Source organism: Piliocolobus tephrosceles, chromosome 15, assembly GCF_002776525.5.
Source record: "Piliocolobus tephrosceles isolate RC106 chromosome 15, ASM277652v3, whole genome shotgun sequence".
Classification (NCBI taxonomy): Eukaryota; Metazoa; Chordata; class Mammalia; order Primates; family Cercopithecidae; genus Piliocolobus; species Piliocolobus tephrosceles.
This window is the reverse complement of record NC_045448.1, coordinates 29,162,073-29,179,344: the sequence shown is the minus strand read 5'-3', so window position 1 is coordinate 29,179,344 and position 17,272 is coordinate 29,162,073. Positions and strand designations below refer to the sequence as shown.

Sequence of the window (17,272 nt, the reverse complement as noted above, 5' to 3'; positions counted from 1 at the left end):
TCTGCTTCAACCTTCTCACCTGAAAAATAGGGAAAATATCTTTGCCCAATCCTCACAACAGTCTTTGAAATTTCACACAGATGATGACAATAAAAGCACCCTATGTTTCTTAGAAGATGGAGGAACTATTTTCCTCTACAATTTTTGCGGTAATATTTGCTAACCTCAGAAAACTACAGTCAGATACTAAAAGATCGTCTTTGTCAAAAAGCTAATCATTAGAGTAGTGGTTTAAAGTTTTAATCAAAATATCAAAGGTGATTCTTTTAGAACACGAAGAATTCATCTCATAAAGTTTTTAAAACAACAAATGAGAAATCAAATATTTTTTAAAGAGAAATAGACAAAAATGCCTTATCAGATATTAAGACAAATACACAAAAAGTAAAACAGAATGGTATCAATGCAAGAAGCAGACAAACAGATGAAGTGAAAATATAGCCAGAAACAGACCTGTTTTTAATCGCGAGTCAATGGGCAAGGAGGAAATTATCTTATGCATAGTGTTGGAAGAGTAGTTATTTGAAAAGCAAATCAATTTAGGTCCTTACCTCACACTAGACACCAAATTAAATTCCAACTAGATTTAAAAGAGAGGAAAAACAAACACAACTGGAAGAAGATAGCAAATACTTATCTAATCTTTGGTGAAGGGAAGATTGTATAACTATAAAGTAAAGGAAATCATGACATTAAAAAAATAGGTTTCACTATCTCAAAATAAAAATCTTTGGTATGCTAAAAAGTAGTATTAGAAAGTAACTAAGGCCAGGTGCGGTGTTTCACACCTGTAATCCGAGCACTTTGGGAGGCTGAGGTGGGAGGATCACCTGCGGTCAGGAGTTCGAGATCAGCCTGGCCAACATGGTGAAACCCTGTCTCTACTAAAAATACAAAAATTAGCCAGGCGTTGTGGTGGGCACCTGTAATCCCAGCTACTAGGGAGGCTGAGGCAGGCAATCAACTTGAACCTGGACGGTGGAGGTTGCAGTGAGCCGAGATGGCGCCACTGCACACCAGCCTGAGTAACAGCAAGACTACATCTCAAAAAAAAAAAAAAAAAAGAAGAAGAAGAAAAAAGAAAGAAATTAATAAAAGTATTTGAATTTTTTATAAAAGGTTAACATCTCTGACATACAAAGAATGCCTACAAATCAAAAAGAAAATTGATAGATACCAAAAAAATGAGCAATTCATGGAAAAAAGTGAAATGAATTAATAAACACTTGGGAAAACATCCAACCATGTTAATTATCAAGTCAATAAACATAATTTAAAATATTCTACCATTTTTTGACTTAAAATCAGCAAAAGTTGTTGTTATTAAGAATACTCAATGCTGGTGAGTGTGTCTACCACGCTTTTACATGGTGCTGGTAGATGAATAGAGTAACACATTTGGAAACCAAATAGTATGTATCAAGAATTTGTCAACATTCATATTCTTTTGATCTATTTATTTTACTAGAACTATCCTACATTTTAATTCAGTAACTACCCTGAATTACTAGATTATCCTATCTGGATTCAAGACCTATCTTGAAAGTAAGAGTTAATAGGACTGCTGACTATTGGATGGGAAGTGGAGGAGTGCGGGAGAATGGAATCAAGGACGACTCTTAGGTTTGGGGCTTGAAAAAACGTATAACCAGAGATGCTGCTGATTGGAAAAGAATGAAGGAGGAGATGGTGTGTGTACAGAAAGAGTTCCATTTGGGCATGTTAAATTTGAGTTGCCTATTAAAATAGGCCAGTGAAGTTGATGAGTGGGCATCTGACAGATGAAACTGAAGCTCAGAGAACTGCAAGAGACTATGGAATCAGCTGGCTGTACATCCTAATCTAGTAATTCAGAGACTTTATCTTAAAATCTCCCTTTTTAAAAATGCACAAGGATGTTCATCATAGTATTTTAAATATTTTGAAAACTGAAAACAATGTGGAAATAAGGCAAACCAACTACTCAATGGAATGTTTTATAGCCATTAGCCATTCCGAATGTTATTTATAACATGCACTGGCATGGAAAATATTTATGCTGTAATGAAATGTGCAGAAAAATCAAGGTCCAAAATTGCATATTGAATATAACTGTGACTAAGTGGAAAAAAAACTCAGCACAGAAACGACTTACACATTAACAGTGGTTGTCTTTTAAGGGAGCATCATGTGCAGTATTTTCTTATTTTTAAAAGTTTTCTACGTTTTAAGAGTTCTCTATTATGGCCAAGGGTATAATGAAAAAAAAAAAAAAGGTTGAAATTGTACGTCCGTGTGCCTGTGTGAGCGTGTGAGTGAATGTGGGTGGGTGTGTCTACATCCATCGCCACGTCCTCTGTCCCACGCCCAGGTCCTTTGGAGTGCTGCTGTGGGAAATCTTTTCTCTCGGATATATGCCATATCCCAGCAAAAGCAACCAGGAAGTTCTGGAGTTCGTCACCAGTGGAGGCCGGATGGACCCACCCAAGAACTGCCCTGGGCCTGTGTATGACTCTTTTAGGAACTTTTCTACTAATAGTTACTAAGCAGTTTTTCTTTTCAAAAAATATCCAGAGTCACATATGCTTCTTTAAGATGAAGGGGTAGATAGCCGCCCTCCCTTTAATATGCCCCAAGATGGGAATGTGACTGCGACTTCAATGAGATGGGTGGGTCTCCCAGGCCCTCAAAAGCAATGATGCCATCCCAGAAAAAGTATCCCTTGTCTGGCTACAGGCCGTGTGCTACTCACCAAGTCTACATTCCCCAAGCTCCTGCTGGGAATGTGTCCCAGGCCCAGCCCCTGCTGCCGGACACCGTATGTCCGTGTCTACTTTAAAGATTTCCATTCCCTGCAATGTCTGCTGCCCTGCCTGCCACCCCTCACTGCCTTCCCACAAGCAACGCAGATGGGAAATGTAATTAGAATATTCTGTCCCCGAAGTGGCTTTAATTCAGGAATGGAATGGAATGAGAGCAGCCGTAGTTAACATAAACATCAGGATGTCTGTGTTAGATACCTTTACACCTGCACACTCTTCCTCGACCAATCAGCAGGGGGCAGCATAGGCCAAGTACACGGGGCCTAGACGAGTTCCCACCCTCAACGTATTCATTCCAACCCTGGGGCTGGAAGAAAATATATTTTTCATCGTTGTGCTTCTCCTGATTTTAATTAATGTGCTGCTTCTTTTAGATACCGGATAATGACTCAGTGCTGGCAACATCAGCCTGAAGACAGGCCCAACTTTGCCATCATTTTGGAGAGGATTGAATACTGCACCCAGGTAGAAACATTTTCTCCCCTTGATCAACATTTACTCTATATGGAAAAGTCTTAAAGATGGCAAATACCGAAATATGAAATAGGTCAAGCCAGTCAGAGTATAAGATTTATGATCACAATAGTGAAAATTAATTTTGTCTAAAATGAAATGACTAGTGTCTCCATTTGCCCATTTTGTAAAATGTAATACTAGCAAATTCACCAGCACACAGCACAGTGCCAGACGCGCAGTAAGACTGGGGAATCAATCCAGTCCACAAGAATTTACCAAGTCCCTACAGGGGACCTAATGTTTTATTGGCCAGAATTGAAGCTTCACAGATGTATGGAACACATCTGCTCTCAAATAGTTTAGAGCCTGGCTGGAGAAACAACAACATGTGAAATAATTAAATGCATATAATTGATTATATGTCCAACTATCTATGTCAGGAGGATTAAGGGAATGAAATTTCAAAGTAATCTGAAGAAATTTTAACATCGTCAATACTACTTGTGTATCATTCATACTGTACAAATCACTTTTTGTGTATTTTGTTTTATCCTTATTGAGGAATGTAAAATATCCACACCTTATAGATGAGGAGATAAGGCCTGAAGAGTTTGTCTAAGTCAGACGTTTTTCTAGCAAGGCCTGAAGAGTTTGTCTAAAAGTCAGACATTTTTCTAGTAATCCTGTGGGTTCCTCTATAGATCCCTCTCCCATTCCCTCAGTAATGATTTGAAATTTTTGCTTCTCTCCCTCATTTTCAGCAGACAGCTATGCTTCCTCCCTCACCAAGAGGGTGGAGATTATCGTATGAGAATGACCTCGTTTTCTCCCTGTCTCTGATACAAACTTCTCTGCCTCTGTCGCCATTCCTCACCACCCACCTTCCCATCCCTCCTCCCCTTTAAGGCCAGCCTTGCTGCCAGTATCACCAGTTGCCCGCTCAGGGCTTTGTTCTGTCCGATGATCTCCTCTTCCCTGTATTCACTTTCTTTCCCTCTCTCTTGGCTCTCATTCTGCCAGGATATCTAATTCTGAGAATATTTTAGAAGAGTCAATAAGCCACTATTTATTTATTTTATTTTAATTTTTGGGGTAGTCTCGCTCTGTTGCCCAGGCCAGAGTGCAGTGGTGCCATCTTGGCTCACTGCAGCGTCCACCTCCTGGGTTCAAGCGATTCTTCTGCCTCAGCCTCCTGAGTAACCAGGATTACTCAGGCGTGTGTCACCAGACTAGGCTAATTTTTTTGTATTTTTAGTAGAGATGGGGTTTCACCATGTTGGCTAGGCTGGTCTCCAACTCCTGCCCTCATGGTCCACCTACCTTGCCCTCCCAAAGTGCTGGGATTACAGGTATGAGCCACTGTGTCTGGCCTAAATTGTTATTTTTAACTTTGAGTGAATACAAAATGAGTATTTTTGAGTCAGCATTTTATGTTCTTTTATTTTATTTTATTTTTTTGAGACAGAGCCTCACCCTGTCACCCAGGCTGGAGTGCAGTGGTACAATCTCTGTTCACTGCAGCCTCCACCTCCTGGGTTCAAGTGATTCTCCTGCCTCAGCCTCCTAAGTAACCAGGATTGCAGGCGTGTGTCACCACACCTGGCTTTTTTTTTTTTTTTTTTTTTTTTTTTTTTGTACTTTTAATAGAGATGGGGTTTCTCCATGTTGGTCAGGCTGGTCTCAAACTCCTGACCTCATGATCCACCCACCTCAGCCTCCCAAAGTGCTGGGATTGCAAGTGTGACCCATCGCGCCCAGCCTACCCACTATTTCATTAAATCCCCTCCTCTTCACTGTGACTACAGACAGACACATTTTTCAAACTGTAGTCATTTTCCAGCCTCACTACTCCATCCTCTTACTCCTTTCAGCTCAGGTGGGTGAAACTGGCATTTTTATCTATACAGACTTCCTATGTCAAGTTATTGGGGGTTCTTTCAGAGAACTTTGTTTAATGACATTATTTTGTTGTAATATGAATGGAATACACCCACTTAAACATATATACCTTCTTAGGAGTATTTTTCTCAATAGTCTACAATATCCCTCTTAAAAGCAGGCAGTTTTTGTTTTTTTTTTTTTTTTTTTTAGGTTGTATATCTTTTTTTTTTTTTTTTTTAATTATACTTTAAGTTCTAGGGTACATGTGCACAATGTGCAGGTTTGTTACATATGTACACATGTGCCATGTTGGTGTGCTGCACCCATTAACTCGTCATTTACATTAGGTATATCTCCTAATGCTATCCCTCCCCCATACCCCCTCCCCACAATAGGACCCGGTGTGTGATGTTCCCCTTCCTGTGTCCAAGTGATCTCATTGTTCAATTCCCACCTATCAGTGAGAACATGCAGTATTTGGTTTTCTGTTCTTGTGATAGTTTGCTGAGAATGATGGTTTCCAGCTGCATTGGTGTCCCTACAAAGGACATGAACTCATCCTTTTTTATGGCTGCATAGTATTCCATGGTGTATATGTGCCACATTTCCTTAATCCAGTCTGTCACTGATGGATATTTGGGTTGATTCCAAGTCTTTGCTATTGTGAATAGTGCCACAATAAACATACGTGTGCATGTGTCTTTATAGCAGCATGACTTATAATCCTTTGGGTATATACCCAGTAGTGGGATGGCTGGGTCAAATGGTTATTTCTAGTTCTAGATCCTTGAGGAATCGCCACACTGTTTTCCACAATGGTTGAACTAGTTTACAGTCCCACCAACAGTGTAAAAGTGTTCCTATTTCTCCACAGCCTCTCCAGCACCTGTTGTTTCCTGACTTTTGAATGATTGCCATTCTAACTGGTATGAGATGGTATCTCATTGTGGTTTTGATTTGCATTTCTCTGATGGCCAGTGATGATGAGCATTTTTTCATGTGTCTGTTGGCTGTATGAATGTCTTCTTTTGAGAAGTGTCTGTTCATATCCTTTGCCCACTTTTTGATAGGGTTGTTTTTTTCTTGTAAATTTGATTGAGTTCTTTATCGGTTCTGGATATTAGCCCTTTGTCAGATGAGTAGATTGCAAAAATTTTCTCCCATTCTGTAGGTTGCCTGTTCACTCTGATGGTGGTTTCTTTTGCTGTGCAGAAACTCTTTAGTTTAATTAGATCTCATTGGTCAATTTTGGCCTTTGGTGCCATTGCTTTTGGTGTTTTAGACATGAAGTCCTTGCCCATGCCTATGTCCTGAGTGGTATTACCTAGGTTTTCTTCTAGGGTTTTTATGGTGTTAGGTCTAACATTTAAGTCTCTAATCCATCTTGAATTAATTCTTGTATAAGGAGTAAGGAAAGGATCCAGTTTCAGCTTTCTACTTATGGCTAGCCAGTTTTCCCAGCACCATTTATTAAATAGTGAATCCTTTCCCCATTTCTTGTTTTTGTCAGGTTTGTCAAAGATCAGATGGCTGTAGATGTGTGGTATTATTTCTGAGGGCTCTGTTCTGTTCCGTTGGTCTATATCTCTGTTTTGGTACCAGTACCATGCTGTTTTGGTTACTGTAGCCTTGTAGTATAGTTTGAAGTCAGGTAGCGTGATGCCTCCAGCTTTGTTCTTTTGGCTTAGGATTGTCTTGGCAATGCAGGGTCTTTGTTGGTTCCATATGAACTTTAAAGCAGTTTTTTCCAATTCTGTGAAGAAAGTCATTGTCAGCTTAATGGGGATGGCACTGAATCTATAAATTACCTTGGGCAGTATGGCCATTTTCACAATATTGATTCTTCCTAGCCATGAGCATGGTATGTTCTTCCATTTGTTTGTGTCCTCTTTTATTTCACTCAGCAGTGGTTTGTAGTTCTCCTTGAAGAGGTCCTTTACATCTCTTGTAAGTTGGATTCCTAGGTATTTTATTCTCTTTGAAGCTATGGTGAATGGGAGTTCATTCATGGTTTGACTCTGTTACTGGTGTATAAGAATGCTTGTGATTTTTGCACATTGATTTTATATCCTGAGACTTTGCTGAAGTTGTTTATCAGCTTAAGATTTTGGGCTGAGACAATGGGGTTTTCTAAATATACAGTCATGTCACCTGCAAACAGGGACAATTTGACTTCTTTTCCTAACTGAATACCCTTTATTTCTTTCTCTGGCCTGACTGCCCTGGCCAGAACTTCCAACACTATGTTGAATAGGAGTGGTGAGAGAGGGCATCCCTGTCTTGTGCCAGTTTTCAAAGGGAATGCTTCCAGATATGTTCCATCAATACCGAATTTATTGAGAGTTTTTTAGCATGAAGGGCTGTTGAATTTTGTCAAAGGCCTTTTCTGCATCTATTGAGATAATCATGTGGTTTTTGTCTTTGGTTCTGTTTATATGCTGGATTACGTTTATTGATTTGCATGTGTTGAACCAGCCTTGCATCCCAGGGATGAAGCCCACTTGATCATGGTGGATAAGCTTTTTGATGTGCTGCTGGATTTGGTCTGCCAGTATTTTATTGAGAATTTTTGCATCGATGTTCATCAGGGATTTGGTCTAAAATTCTCTTTTTTTTGTTGTATCTCTGTCAGGCTTTGGTATCAGGATGATGTTGGCCTCATAAAATGAGTTAGGGAGGATTCCCTCTTTTTCTATTGATTGGAATAGTTTCAGAAGGAATGGTACCAACTCCTCCTTGTACCTCTGGTAGAATTCAGCTGTGAATCCATCTGGTCCTGGACTTTTTTTGGTTGGTAGGCTATTAATTATTGCCTCAATTCCAGAGCCTGCTATTGGTCTATTCAGGGATTCAACTTCTTCCTGGTTTAGTCTTGGGAGAGTTTAAGTGTCCAGGAAATTATCCATTTCTTCTAGGTTTTCTAGTTTATTTGCATAGAGATGTTTATAGTATTCTCTGATGGTAGTTTGTATTTCTGTGGGGTCAGTGGTGGTATCCCCTTTACCATTTTTTATTATGTCTATTTGATTCTTCTCTTTTCTTCTTTATTAGTCTTGCTAGTGGTCTATCAATTTTGTTGATCTTTTCAAAAAACCAGCTCCTGGATTCACTGATTTTTTGAAGGGTTTTTTTGTGTCTCTATCTCCTTCAGTTCTGCTCTGATCTTAGTTATTTCTTGCCTTCTGCTAGCTTTTGAAGGTTTGCCCTTGCTTCTCTAGTTCTTTTAATTGTGATGCTAGGGTGTTAATTTTAGATCTGTCCTGCTTTCTCTTGTGGGCATTTAGTGCTATAAATTTCCCTCTACACACTGCTTTAAATGTGTCCCAGAGATTCTGGTATGTTGTATCTTTGTTCTCATTGGTTTCAAAGAACATCTTTATTTCTGCCTTCATTTCATTATGTACCCAGTAGTCATTCAGGAGCAGGTTGTTCATTTTCCATGTACTTGTGCAGTTTTGATTGAGTTTCTTAGTCCTGAGTTCTAGTTTGATTGCACTGTGGTCTGAGAGACAGTTTTTTTATAATTTCTGTTATTTTACATTTGCTGAGGAGTGCTTTACTTCCAACTATGTGGTCAATTTTGGAGTAAGTGCGATGTGGTGCTGAGAAGAATGTATATTCTCTTGGTTTGGGGTGGAGAGTTCTGTAGATGTCTATTAGGTCCACTTGGTGCAGAGTTGCGTTCAATTCCTGGATATCCTTGTTGACTTTCTGTCTCGTTGATCTGTCTAATGTTGACAGTGGGGTGTTAAAGTCTCCCATTAGTATTGTATGGGAGTCTAAGTCTCTTTGTAAGTCTCAAAGGACTTGCTTTATGAATCTGGGTGCTCCTGTATTGGGTACATAGATATTTAGGATAGTTAGCTCTTCCTGATGAATTGATCCCTTTACCATTGTGTAATGGCCTTGTCTCTTTTGATCTTTGATGGTTTAAAGTCTGTTTTATCAGAGACTAGGATTGCAAGCCCTGCTTTTTTTTTGTTTTCCATTTGCTTGGTAGATCTTCCTCCATCCCTTTATTTTGAGCCTATGTGTGTCTCTGCATGTGAGATGGGTCTCCTGAATACAGCAAACTGATGGGTCTTGACTCTTTATCCAATTTGCCAGTCTGTGTCTTTTAATTGGACCACTTAGTCCATTTACATTTAAGGTTAATATTGTTATGTGTGAACTTGATCCTGTCATTATTGATATTAGCTGGTTATTTTGCTCACTAGTTAATGCAGTTTCTTCCTAGCATCGATGGACTGTACATTTTGACATGTTTTTGCAATGGCTGGTACCTGTTGTTCTTTTCTATGTTTAGTGCTTCCTTCAGGACCTCTGGTAGGGCAGGCCTGGTGGTGACAAAATCTCTAAGCATTTGTTTGTCTGTAAAGGATTTTATTTCTCCTTCACTTAGTTTGGCTGGATATGAAATTCTGGGTTGAAAATTCTTTTCTTTAAGAATGTTGAATATTGGCCCCCACTCTCTTCTGGCTTGGAGAGTTTCTGCCAAGAGATCTGCTGTTAGTCTGATGGGCTTCCCTTTGTGGGTAAGCCAGCCTTTCTCTCTGGCTGCCCTTAACATTTTTTTCCTTCATTTCAACTTTGGTGAATCTGACAATTATGTGTCTTGGAGTTGCTCTTCTCGAGGAGTGTATTTGTGGCATTCTCTGTATTTCCTGAATTTGAATGTTGGCCTGCCTTACTAGGCTGGGGAAGTTCTCCTGGATGATATCCTGCAGAGTGTTTTCCAACTTGGTTCCATTTTCCCCATCACTTTCAGGCACACAAATCAGACGTAGATTTGGTCTTTTCACATAATCCCCTATTTCTTGGAGGCTTTGTTCACTTCTTTTTACTCTTTTTTCTCTACACTTCTTGCTTCATTTCATTCATTTGATCTTCAATCGCTGATATTCTTTCTTCCAGTTGATTGAGTCGGTTACTGAAGCTTGTGCATTTGTCACATAGTTCTCGTGTTATGGTTTTCATCTCTTATCAGTTCTTTTAAGGACTTCTCCACATTGGTTAGTCTAGTTAGCCATTTGTCAAATCTTTTTTCAAGGTTTTTAGTTCCTTTGCACTGGTTACGTAGTTCCTCCTTTAGCTCTGAGAAGTTTGATCGACTGAAGACTTCTTCTCTCGACTCATCGGAGTCATTCTCTATCCAGTTTTGTTCCATTGCTGGCGATGAGCTGTGTTCCTTTTGTGGGGGAGATGCGCTCTGATTTTTTGAATTTCCAGCTTTTCTGCACTGCTTTTTCCCCATCATCTTCGTGGTTTTGTCTGCCTTTGGTCTTTGATGATGGTGACGTACTGATGGGGTTTTGGTGTGGGTGTCCTTTCTGTTAGTTTTCCTTCTAACAAACAGTCAGGACCCTCAGCTGTAGGTCTGTTGGAGTTTGCCTGGGTATCAGCAGCAGAGGCTGCGGAAGATAGAATATTGCTGCACAGCAAGTGTTGCTGTCTGATTCTTGCTCTGGAAGCTTCGTCTCAGGGGTGTACCCCACCGTGTGAGGTGTCAGTCTGCACCAAGTGGGGGATGTCTCCCAGTTAGACTACTCAGGGGTCAGGGACCCACTTGAGCAGGCAGTCTGTCTGTTCTCAGATCTCAACCTCGGTGCTGGGAGATCCACTGCTGTCTTCAAAGCTGTCAGATGGGGGCATTTACCTCTGCCAAGGTTTCTGCTGCTTTTTGTTTAGCTATGACCTGTCCCCAGAGGAGGAGTCTACAGAAGCAGGCAGGCCTCCTTGAGCTGTGGTGGGCTCCACCCAATTCAAGCTTCCCGGTGGCTTTGTTTACCTATTTAAGCCTCAGCAATGGTGGGCACCCCTCCCCCAGCCTTGCTGCCACCTTAAAGTTAGATCTCAGACTGCTGTGCTAGCAATGAGGGAGGCTCCGTGGGCATTGGACCCTCTGGGCCAGGTGTGGGATATAGTCTCCTGCTGTGCCGTTTGCTAAGACCCTTAGTAAAGCACAGTATTAGGGTGGGAGTTACCTGATTTTCCAGGTGTTGTATGTCTCAATTTCCTTTGGCTAGGAGAAGGAATTCCCTTCCCCCTTGCACTTCCCAGGTGAGGCAATGCCTTGCCCTGCTTCAGCTCTTGCTGGTCGGGCTGCACCCATGGACCACCGCCAACTGTCCGACACGACCCAGTGAGATGAACCCAGTACCTCAGTTGAAAATGCAGACATCACCCGTCTTCTGTGTCACCCACGCTGGGAGCTGGAGGCTGGAGCTGTTCCTATTTGGCCATCTTGGGCATGCCCCCCGCAAAAGCAGGCAGTTTTACACAAGCATATTTAAAATGATTCACTATAGAAATTACTAAAAAACAGAGAGGGGACTAAAGAATGTTTTAATGAGTCAAAGGTAGTTATTTTTTAGTTTTGAACTCTTTTAATATGAACACTCATGTGTTTTTCTGTTACTCAGGTAATAAGGGTCTTTTCTCAATTTGCATAACATATTAATGAATTTCTCCAAATTTAATTTTTCTTCCACAAATTTTCCCTAAACTTCTGGCAGCTGCTTCTGTTCTTCCATGTTACAGTCTATTACTGTGAAAATGATCTAGCACAAACTTGTTTTTGTGAATGGTTTTCCTCATAGCACTTCAGCATTTCCGGGGTTGCACAAAGAGTCCCTCACATCCAGACTAAAGAACCCCTGTAAGCCGGGTGCAGAGGCTCATGCCTGCAATCCCAGCACTCTGGGAGGCCGAGGCGGGTCCCTCACCTGAGGTCAAGAGTTCGACACCAGCCTGGCCAACATGGTGAAACCTTGTCTCTACTGAAAATACAAAAATTAGCCAGGGGGTGGGGTACATGCCTGTAATCCCAGCTACTCAGGAGGCTGAGGCAGGAGAATGGCTTGAACCCACGAGGCAGAGGTCACAGTGAACCAGGATTGAGCCATGGCACTCCAGCCTGGGCGACTAAGCAAGACTATCTCTAAACAAACAAACAAACAACAACAACAACAAAACATGCATTGTGGTGCCTGCACGTGTGACGATGTGGCACAGGAAAATTTATAATCAAGCGTAAAGTAACGAAATGGAAATGGAAAGCAGGTAGGAAGAGATCAAAAAATAAACCCTGTAGGCCAACATGGCATGTGTCTCCTCTCCTCCTCCTCCCAGCCACCACCCCTACATCACTATTGAAGTCAAACACCTAGGATTTTTTTTTTTTTCAGTTGGAATAATTTTAGTGGAACTAGACTGGAATAATAGAAATAATAATTTTAATGTTTTTTTTTTTTTTTTAAATCCACTAATCTTTAAAAATTGGCCAAAGGTCTCCTCCTCTGCAAAGCTTTTCCTGCTCCACTCTGTCCCAAGCACCCACACACACTTGCATTATACCGCTTACCCTCTAAGGTCTTTGAGGATAAGGATGACTTCCCATTCATTTCATATGCCCCAGTGCCTATAAGTTACTATATTCTCAATAAATACTGGTTTCTTCATCTGCAGAATATGTTTAAATAACAACATCTCTAAGGTATCTTCTAGATCCAACATTTTTTGTGTCTGAGTCAAAGTTTTAATCATTTCTTCTACGGCAGGACCCAGATGTAATCAACACCGCTCTGCCGATAGAATACGGTCCACTTGTAGAAGAGGAAGAGAAAGTACCCGTGAGGCCCAAGGACCCTGAGGGGGTTCCTCCTCTCCTGGTCTCTCAACAGGCGAAACGGGGGGAGGAGCGCAGCCCAGCTGCCCCACCACCTCTGCCTACCACCTCCTCTGGCAAGTCTACAAAGAAACCCATAGCTGCAGAGGTCTCTGTTCGAGTCCCCAGAGGGCCGGCTGTGGAAGGGGGACACGTGAATATGGCATTCTCTCAGTCCAACCCCCCTTCGGAGTTGCACAAGGTCCAGGGATCCAGAAACAAGCCCACCAGCTTGTGGAACCCAACGTACGGCTCCTGGTTTACAGAGAAACCCACCAAAAAGAATAATCCTCTAGCAAAGGAGCCACATGAGAGAGGCAACCTGGGGCTGGAGGGAAGCTGTACTGTCCCACCTAACGTTGCAACTGGGAGACTTCCAGGGGCCTCACTGCTCCTAGAGCCCTCTTCGCTGACTGCCAACATGAAGGAGGTACCTCTGTTCAGGCTACGTCACTTCCCTTGTGGGAATGTCAATTACGGCTACCAGCAACAGGGCTTGCCCTTAGAAGCCGCTACTGCCCCCGGAACTGGTCATTACGAGGACACCATTCTGAAAAGCAAGAATAGCATGAACCAGCCTGGGCCCTGAGCTCAGTCGCACACTCACGTCTTCTCTTCCTTAGGATCCCTAAGACTGTGGAGGAGAGAGAGGCAATGGCTCCTTCACAAACCAGAGACCAAATGTCACTCTTTGTTTTGTGCCAACCTATTTTGAAGTGCCACCAAAAAAGCTGTATTCTCAAAACGCTTTAGAAAGGTTTTGAGCATGGGTTCATCCTGTTCTTTCGAAAGAAGAAAATGTCATAAAAATGAGCGATAAATGCAAGGCCCAGATGTGGTTGCATAAGGTTTTTATGCATGTTTGTTGTATACTTCCTTATGCTTCTTTTAAATTGTGTGTGCTCTGCTTCAATGTAGTCAGAATTAGCTGCTTCTATGTTTCATAGTCGGGGTCATAGATGTTTCCTTACCTTGTTGATGTGGACATGAGCCATTTGAGGGGAGAGGGAACAGAAATAAAGGAGTTATTTGTAATGACTCAGCATGGGGAAAGACATTCTTTACTTGAAAAATCATAGACAACTAAAATGTCACTTTAGGTGATGGTTAGATGCTTTTAATTGTGCTGATTCATCACCAATTGTAACAAATGTCGTGAGTAGTTCCAGTAGTATAGCAGAAATATGTATATACTCATCTAAATGAAATGCATACATTCTAAGTGCTTTGAGTAGAATAAAGCACCAATACAGATCCAGAGATTCAAACATCCTATTAATATACCTCATGCCTTAAGAAAATCCTCTTACTAAAAGTGAAAAACTGAGTGTGAGGTTTCCTACTGGATTTAAAACTCAAGATTTAAACTATTTAAAAAATTTCCACTAATTAAACTTTCATCATTTAAAAGCAAGAATTTTCAGCAGCAGTGATACATAGAAGCATAGAAACATATCCATTTGTGAGCATAAGTGTCAATACATTTTAGGCCAAAACCTTCTGTTTCAGTCATGGAATGACTACCAAACTCAAGTTTCTACCTGTAGAGATGGACAGGGCCCCAGGAGGAACAGGCCGCTGGTGGTCCTAAGGAGAGGCACTGATCCAGTCTCTTTCCTTCCATGGCTAACCTGCGTTTTCTGTCCCTTCATCATGTGATCCAAGTACACTGGGAACACAAATGTGCTGAAATACACATAGCATAATTTGTATAGCTGTCAAAGACACATTAAAACAAAGAATTTTTTCCCTAGTAGGCAATGAGGAAAGGAATTGTGGAACCCTTGGAGAGTTGAGGTTGACAATGATATGTTAGAGTGGGAGTTCTGAACCTGGTTTTCACAGATGAATTTTACTTCCATGAAAACGCATTGGGAATCTGTTTAATTTTACACACATACTTATGTGTGTAATGCTTAGAATGCTTTATCAGTAAGTCATCATTTCATCCCCTTTCTGCTTCTCCTCTATCCTCATGCCAGTTTTCTTTCCTGTTGGTAGCTATGCCAAAGCATTCAAGAGGGAAGCATTCTCTTACTACTTGCTAGTAACTAAACATTACCAAACAAAAGGACTATGTGTGTGTATATTAGGAAAAGTATATATATACATGCCTTTTTCCAAACCTCTGTTTCACCTGCATCAAAAGCATTATTTTCAGCTTGGGAAAGCCGTTACGTTAAAAAGCCAACAAACACCAGACAACTGTTCCTTTCTCTGAAGGCAGTTGCCTTACCCTGGAGTTAGAAGTGTGCATCTGTAAAAGCACTGATGCCCTAGGGACTACTTTCCTTATCTGCTTAACTGCCGAAAATATTTTCATCAGAGATACATGAAGATGAAACATCAATGAACTCATCTCTAAATAAAAGTATCACTAAAATTTTGGTTCATGCCAGGCACAAAAGTAGCCTAATCATATAAACATTATTTAACTCACAGACCACCTGAAGGGGCACAAGAATATCACTTTGAGAAACACTCTTCCTAAAGGATACTGACAGAGGAGTTGTCAATCACCGAGGAAAACACTTCCATTTTAGATTTGTAACACCAATAACCAATTAAGCTGGGAGTAAGCTATCTGGTTAAACAGCCATCTCTTTATTGTTATTCATGGGGAAAATATTACTTCTTTACACTTTTAAGAACTACAGATCCATTACATTTTCAGGTTGTGCCTTTCTACCACTGAGATTGATTTGTTGATCTCTCTAATCGTCCTTATTGATATCAACTTTCATGTAAATAACAGTCAAGTCTTAAAAGCTTGTATACACGGATAAGTAAATAAACAACTCCACACTGAGATGCAATGACCTCAAGATGTTTCATTTAACTTGGTGTAACCCATGGGTATCAGCATGATATTAATCTGGACTATTGTCCACTCGAATATTGCTCCAGCCATATGGCTACAATTCATATAGACACTATGGGCTTTAGTAAAGTTATTAGCCGTGATAGAAAGTTCCACCCAGAATATGAACGGGCACAATTAAAGTTTGCAGAAGCTATGCTAATTAAACCATAATCTAGCATCATTATTTATATCCTATATTTATAAAGAAGCCCATCAAAAGTTCACAACTGTTCCACTGGGAAACTGGCAATTTGCGAGCAATGACCAGTTTGTTAATATGTTGTACCTCAAGATTATAGCAATTCAGACTAACAGGAATAAACTTTTTAAAAAGAGTATGCTCTACTAAGTAGTTAAAAGGCTGGATTCTCTTTCTACCAGTTAGGGTCTGAGTTCTGACTCCCCTTGGGTTATCTGGCCCGTTGGTACCTCAGTGTCTCCATATATAAAAGGAGGACAATCACTTCCCTTCCTCACAGCTCCTCAGGGAGATCATACACTGTGTGAAAGCACAAGCACCTCCTCTTACACCTTGGCAGCCCCCAAGTGAGGTGGGGCTGGGTGCGGGGGCAGGTATGTCTATGCCTCCCTGCCCTCATGCTCAGCTGTGGTTCTTGTCCCCGCTCACATCCAGCCCTCTTGGCTCTCCCAGTTGTGCCGTGTTTTCTTCGTCTGTCATTTGGTTTTGTTTTAATTGACATATAATAATCATGTGTATTTATGGGGTACCGTGATGCTTTAATACATGCATGTATTATAAAAATCAAATCAAGGCATTTAGCATATCCATCACCTCCCACAGTTATCATTTCTTTGTGGTAAGAACATTCAAATTCCTCTCTTCTAGCTATTTTGAAATATACACTATTGTTAACCATAGTCACCCCACTGTGCAATTGAACACCAGCACTTATTCCTCCTCCTAACCCTAATGACAGTAGCAGGAACCCTGCCAGAATCCAACTCCTTTCAGCGCAAAAGAAGAACATAAAGTCTCTACCACAATTTCAGTAATTCTTTAAAAAAAATTTTTTTGGCATCTCCACATAGTACTTAGTAAACCCTATAGCTATAAGGGATTATGTAACTAAAGTTAACTTTATTCTGTAAAACATGGGCCTTTATATCCAAATTCCCAGAGCACACCACTAAGAATTTCTAATGATCAAGCCATTTTAATAGGTTTTCAGTAGTAATAGCAGGATTAAAATCCGTTACGAGCTTTACAGACCTAAAAGGAGACGCATTTGAATTCATGTTACTCTAACAGACTACCCATGACAAGATTCATAAAATCGTATGAAGTGTGTTGTCAATCTGTCTTTAATGGTTTTTAAAATGAGTCCCTAAAGAACACACAATTTGACTTTGCTAATTTCATTGCAGCAGATGGCTCCTGTGTTGTGTGAACATAAAAAGCAAAACCAGTCCGGGCACGGTGGCTCAAGCCTGTAATCCCAGCACTTTGGGAGGCCGAGACGGGCGGATCACGAGGTCAGGAGATCAAGACCATCCTGGCTAACATGGTGAAACCCCGTCTCTACTAAAAAATACAAAAAAAACTAGCCGGGCGAGTTGGCGGGCGCCTGTAGTCCCAGCTACTAG

At 40.9% G+C, this 17,272-nt stretch overlaps 1 protein-coding gene across 1 annotated transcript in view; it reads left to right on the top strand.

Moving 5' to 3' along the window:
* ALK (ALK receptor tyrosine kinase) overlaps positions 1 to 13,855 on the top strand; it is a 761,479-nt gene extending 747,624 nt beyond the window's left edge. Inside the window, exons 27-29 of the mRNA XM_023217284.2 lie at positions 2,351 to 2,485; positions 3,176 to 3,266; positions 12,698 to 13,855. Coding sequence (XP_023073052.1) covers positions 2,351 to 2,485; positions 3,176 to 3,266; positions 12,698 to 13,393 — 922 coding nt within the window. The 3' untranslated portion in view covers positions 13,394 to 13,855. The remainder of the gene's footprint in view (positions 1 to 2,350; positions 2,486 to 3,175; positions 3,267 to 12,697) is intronic.
* Positions 13,856 to 17,272: the final 3,417 nt, after the last annotated feature.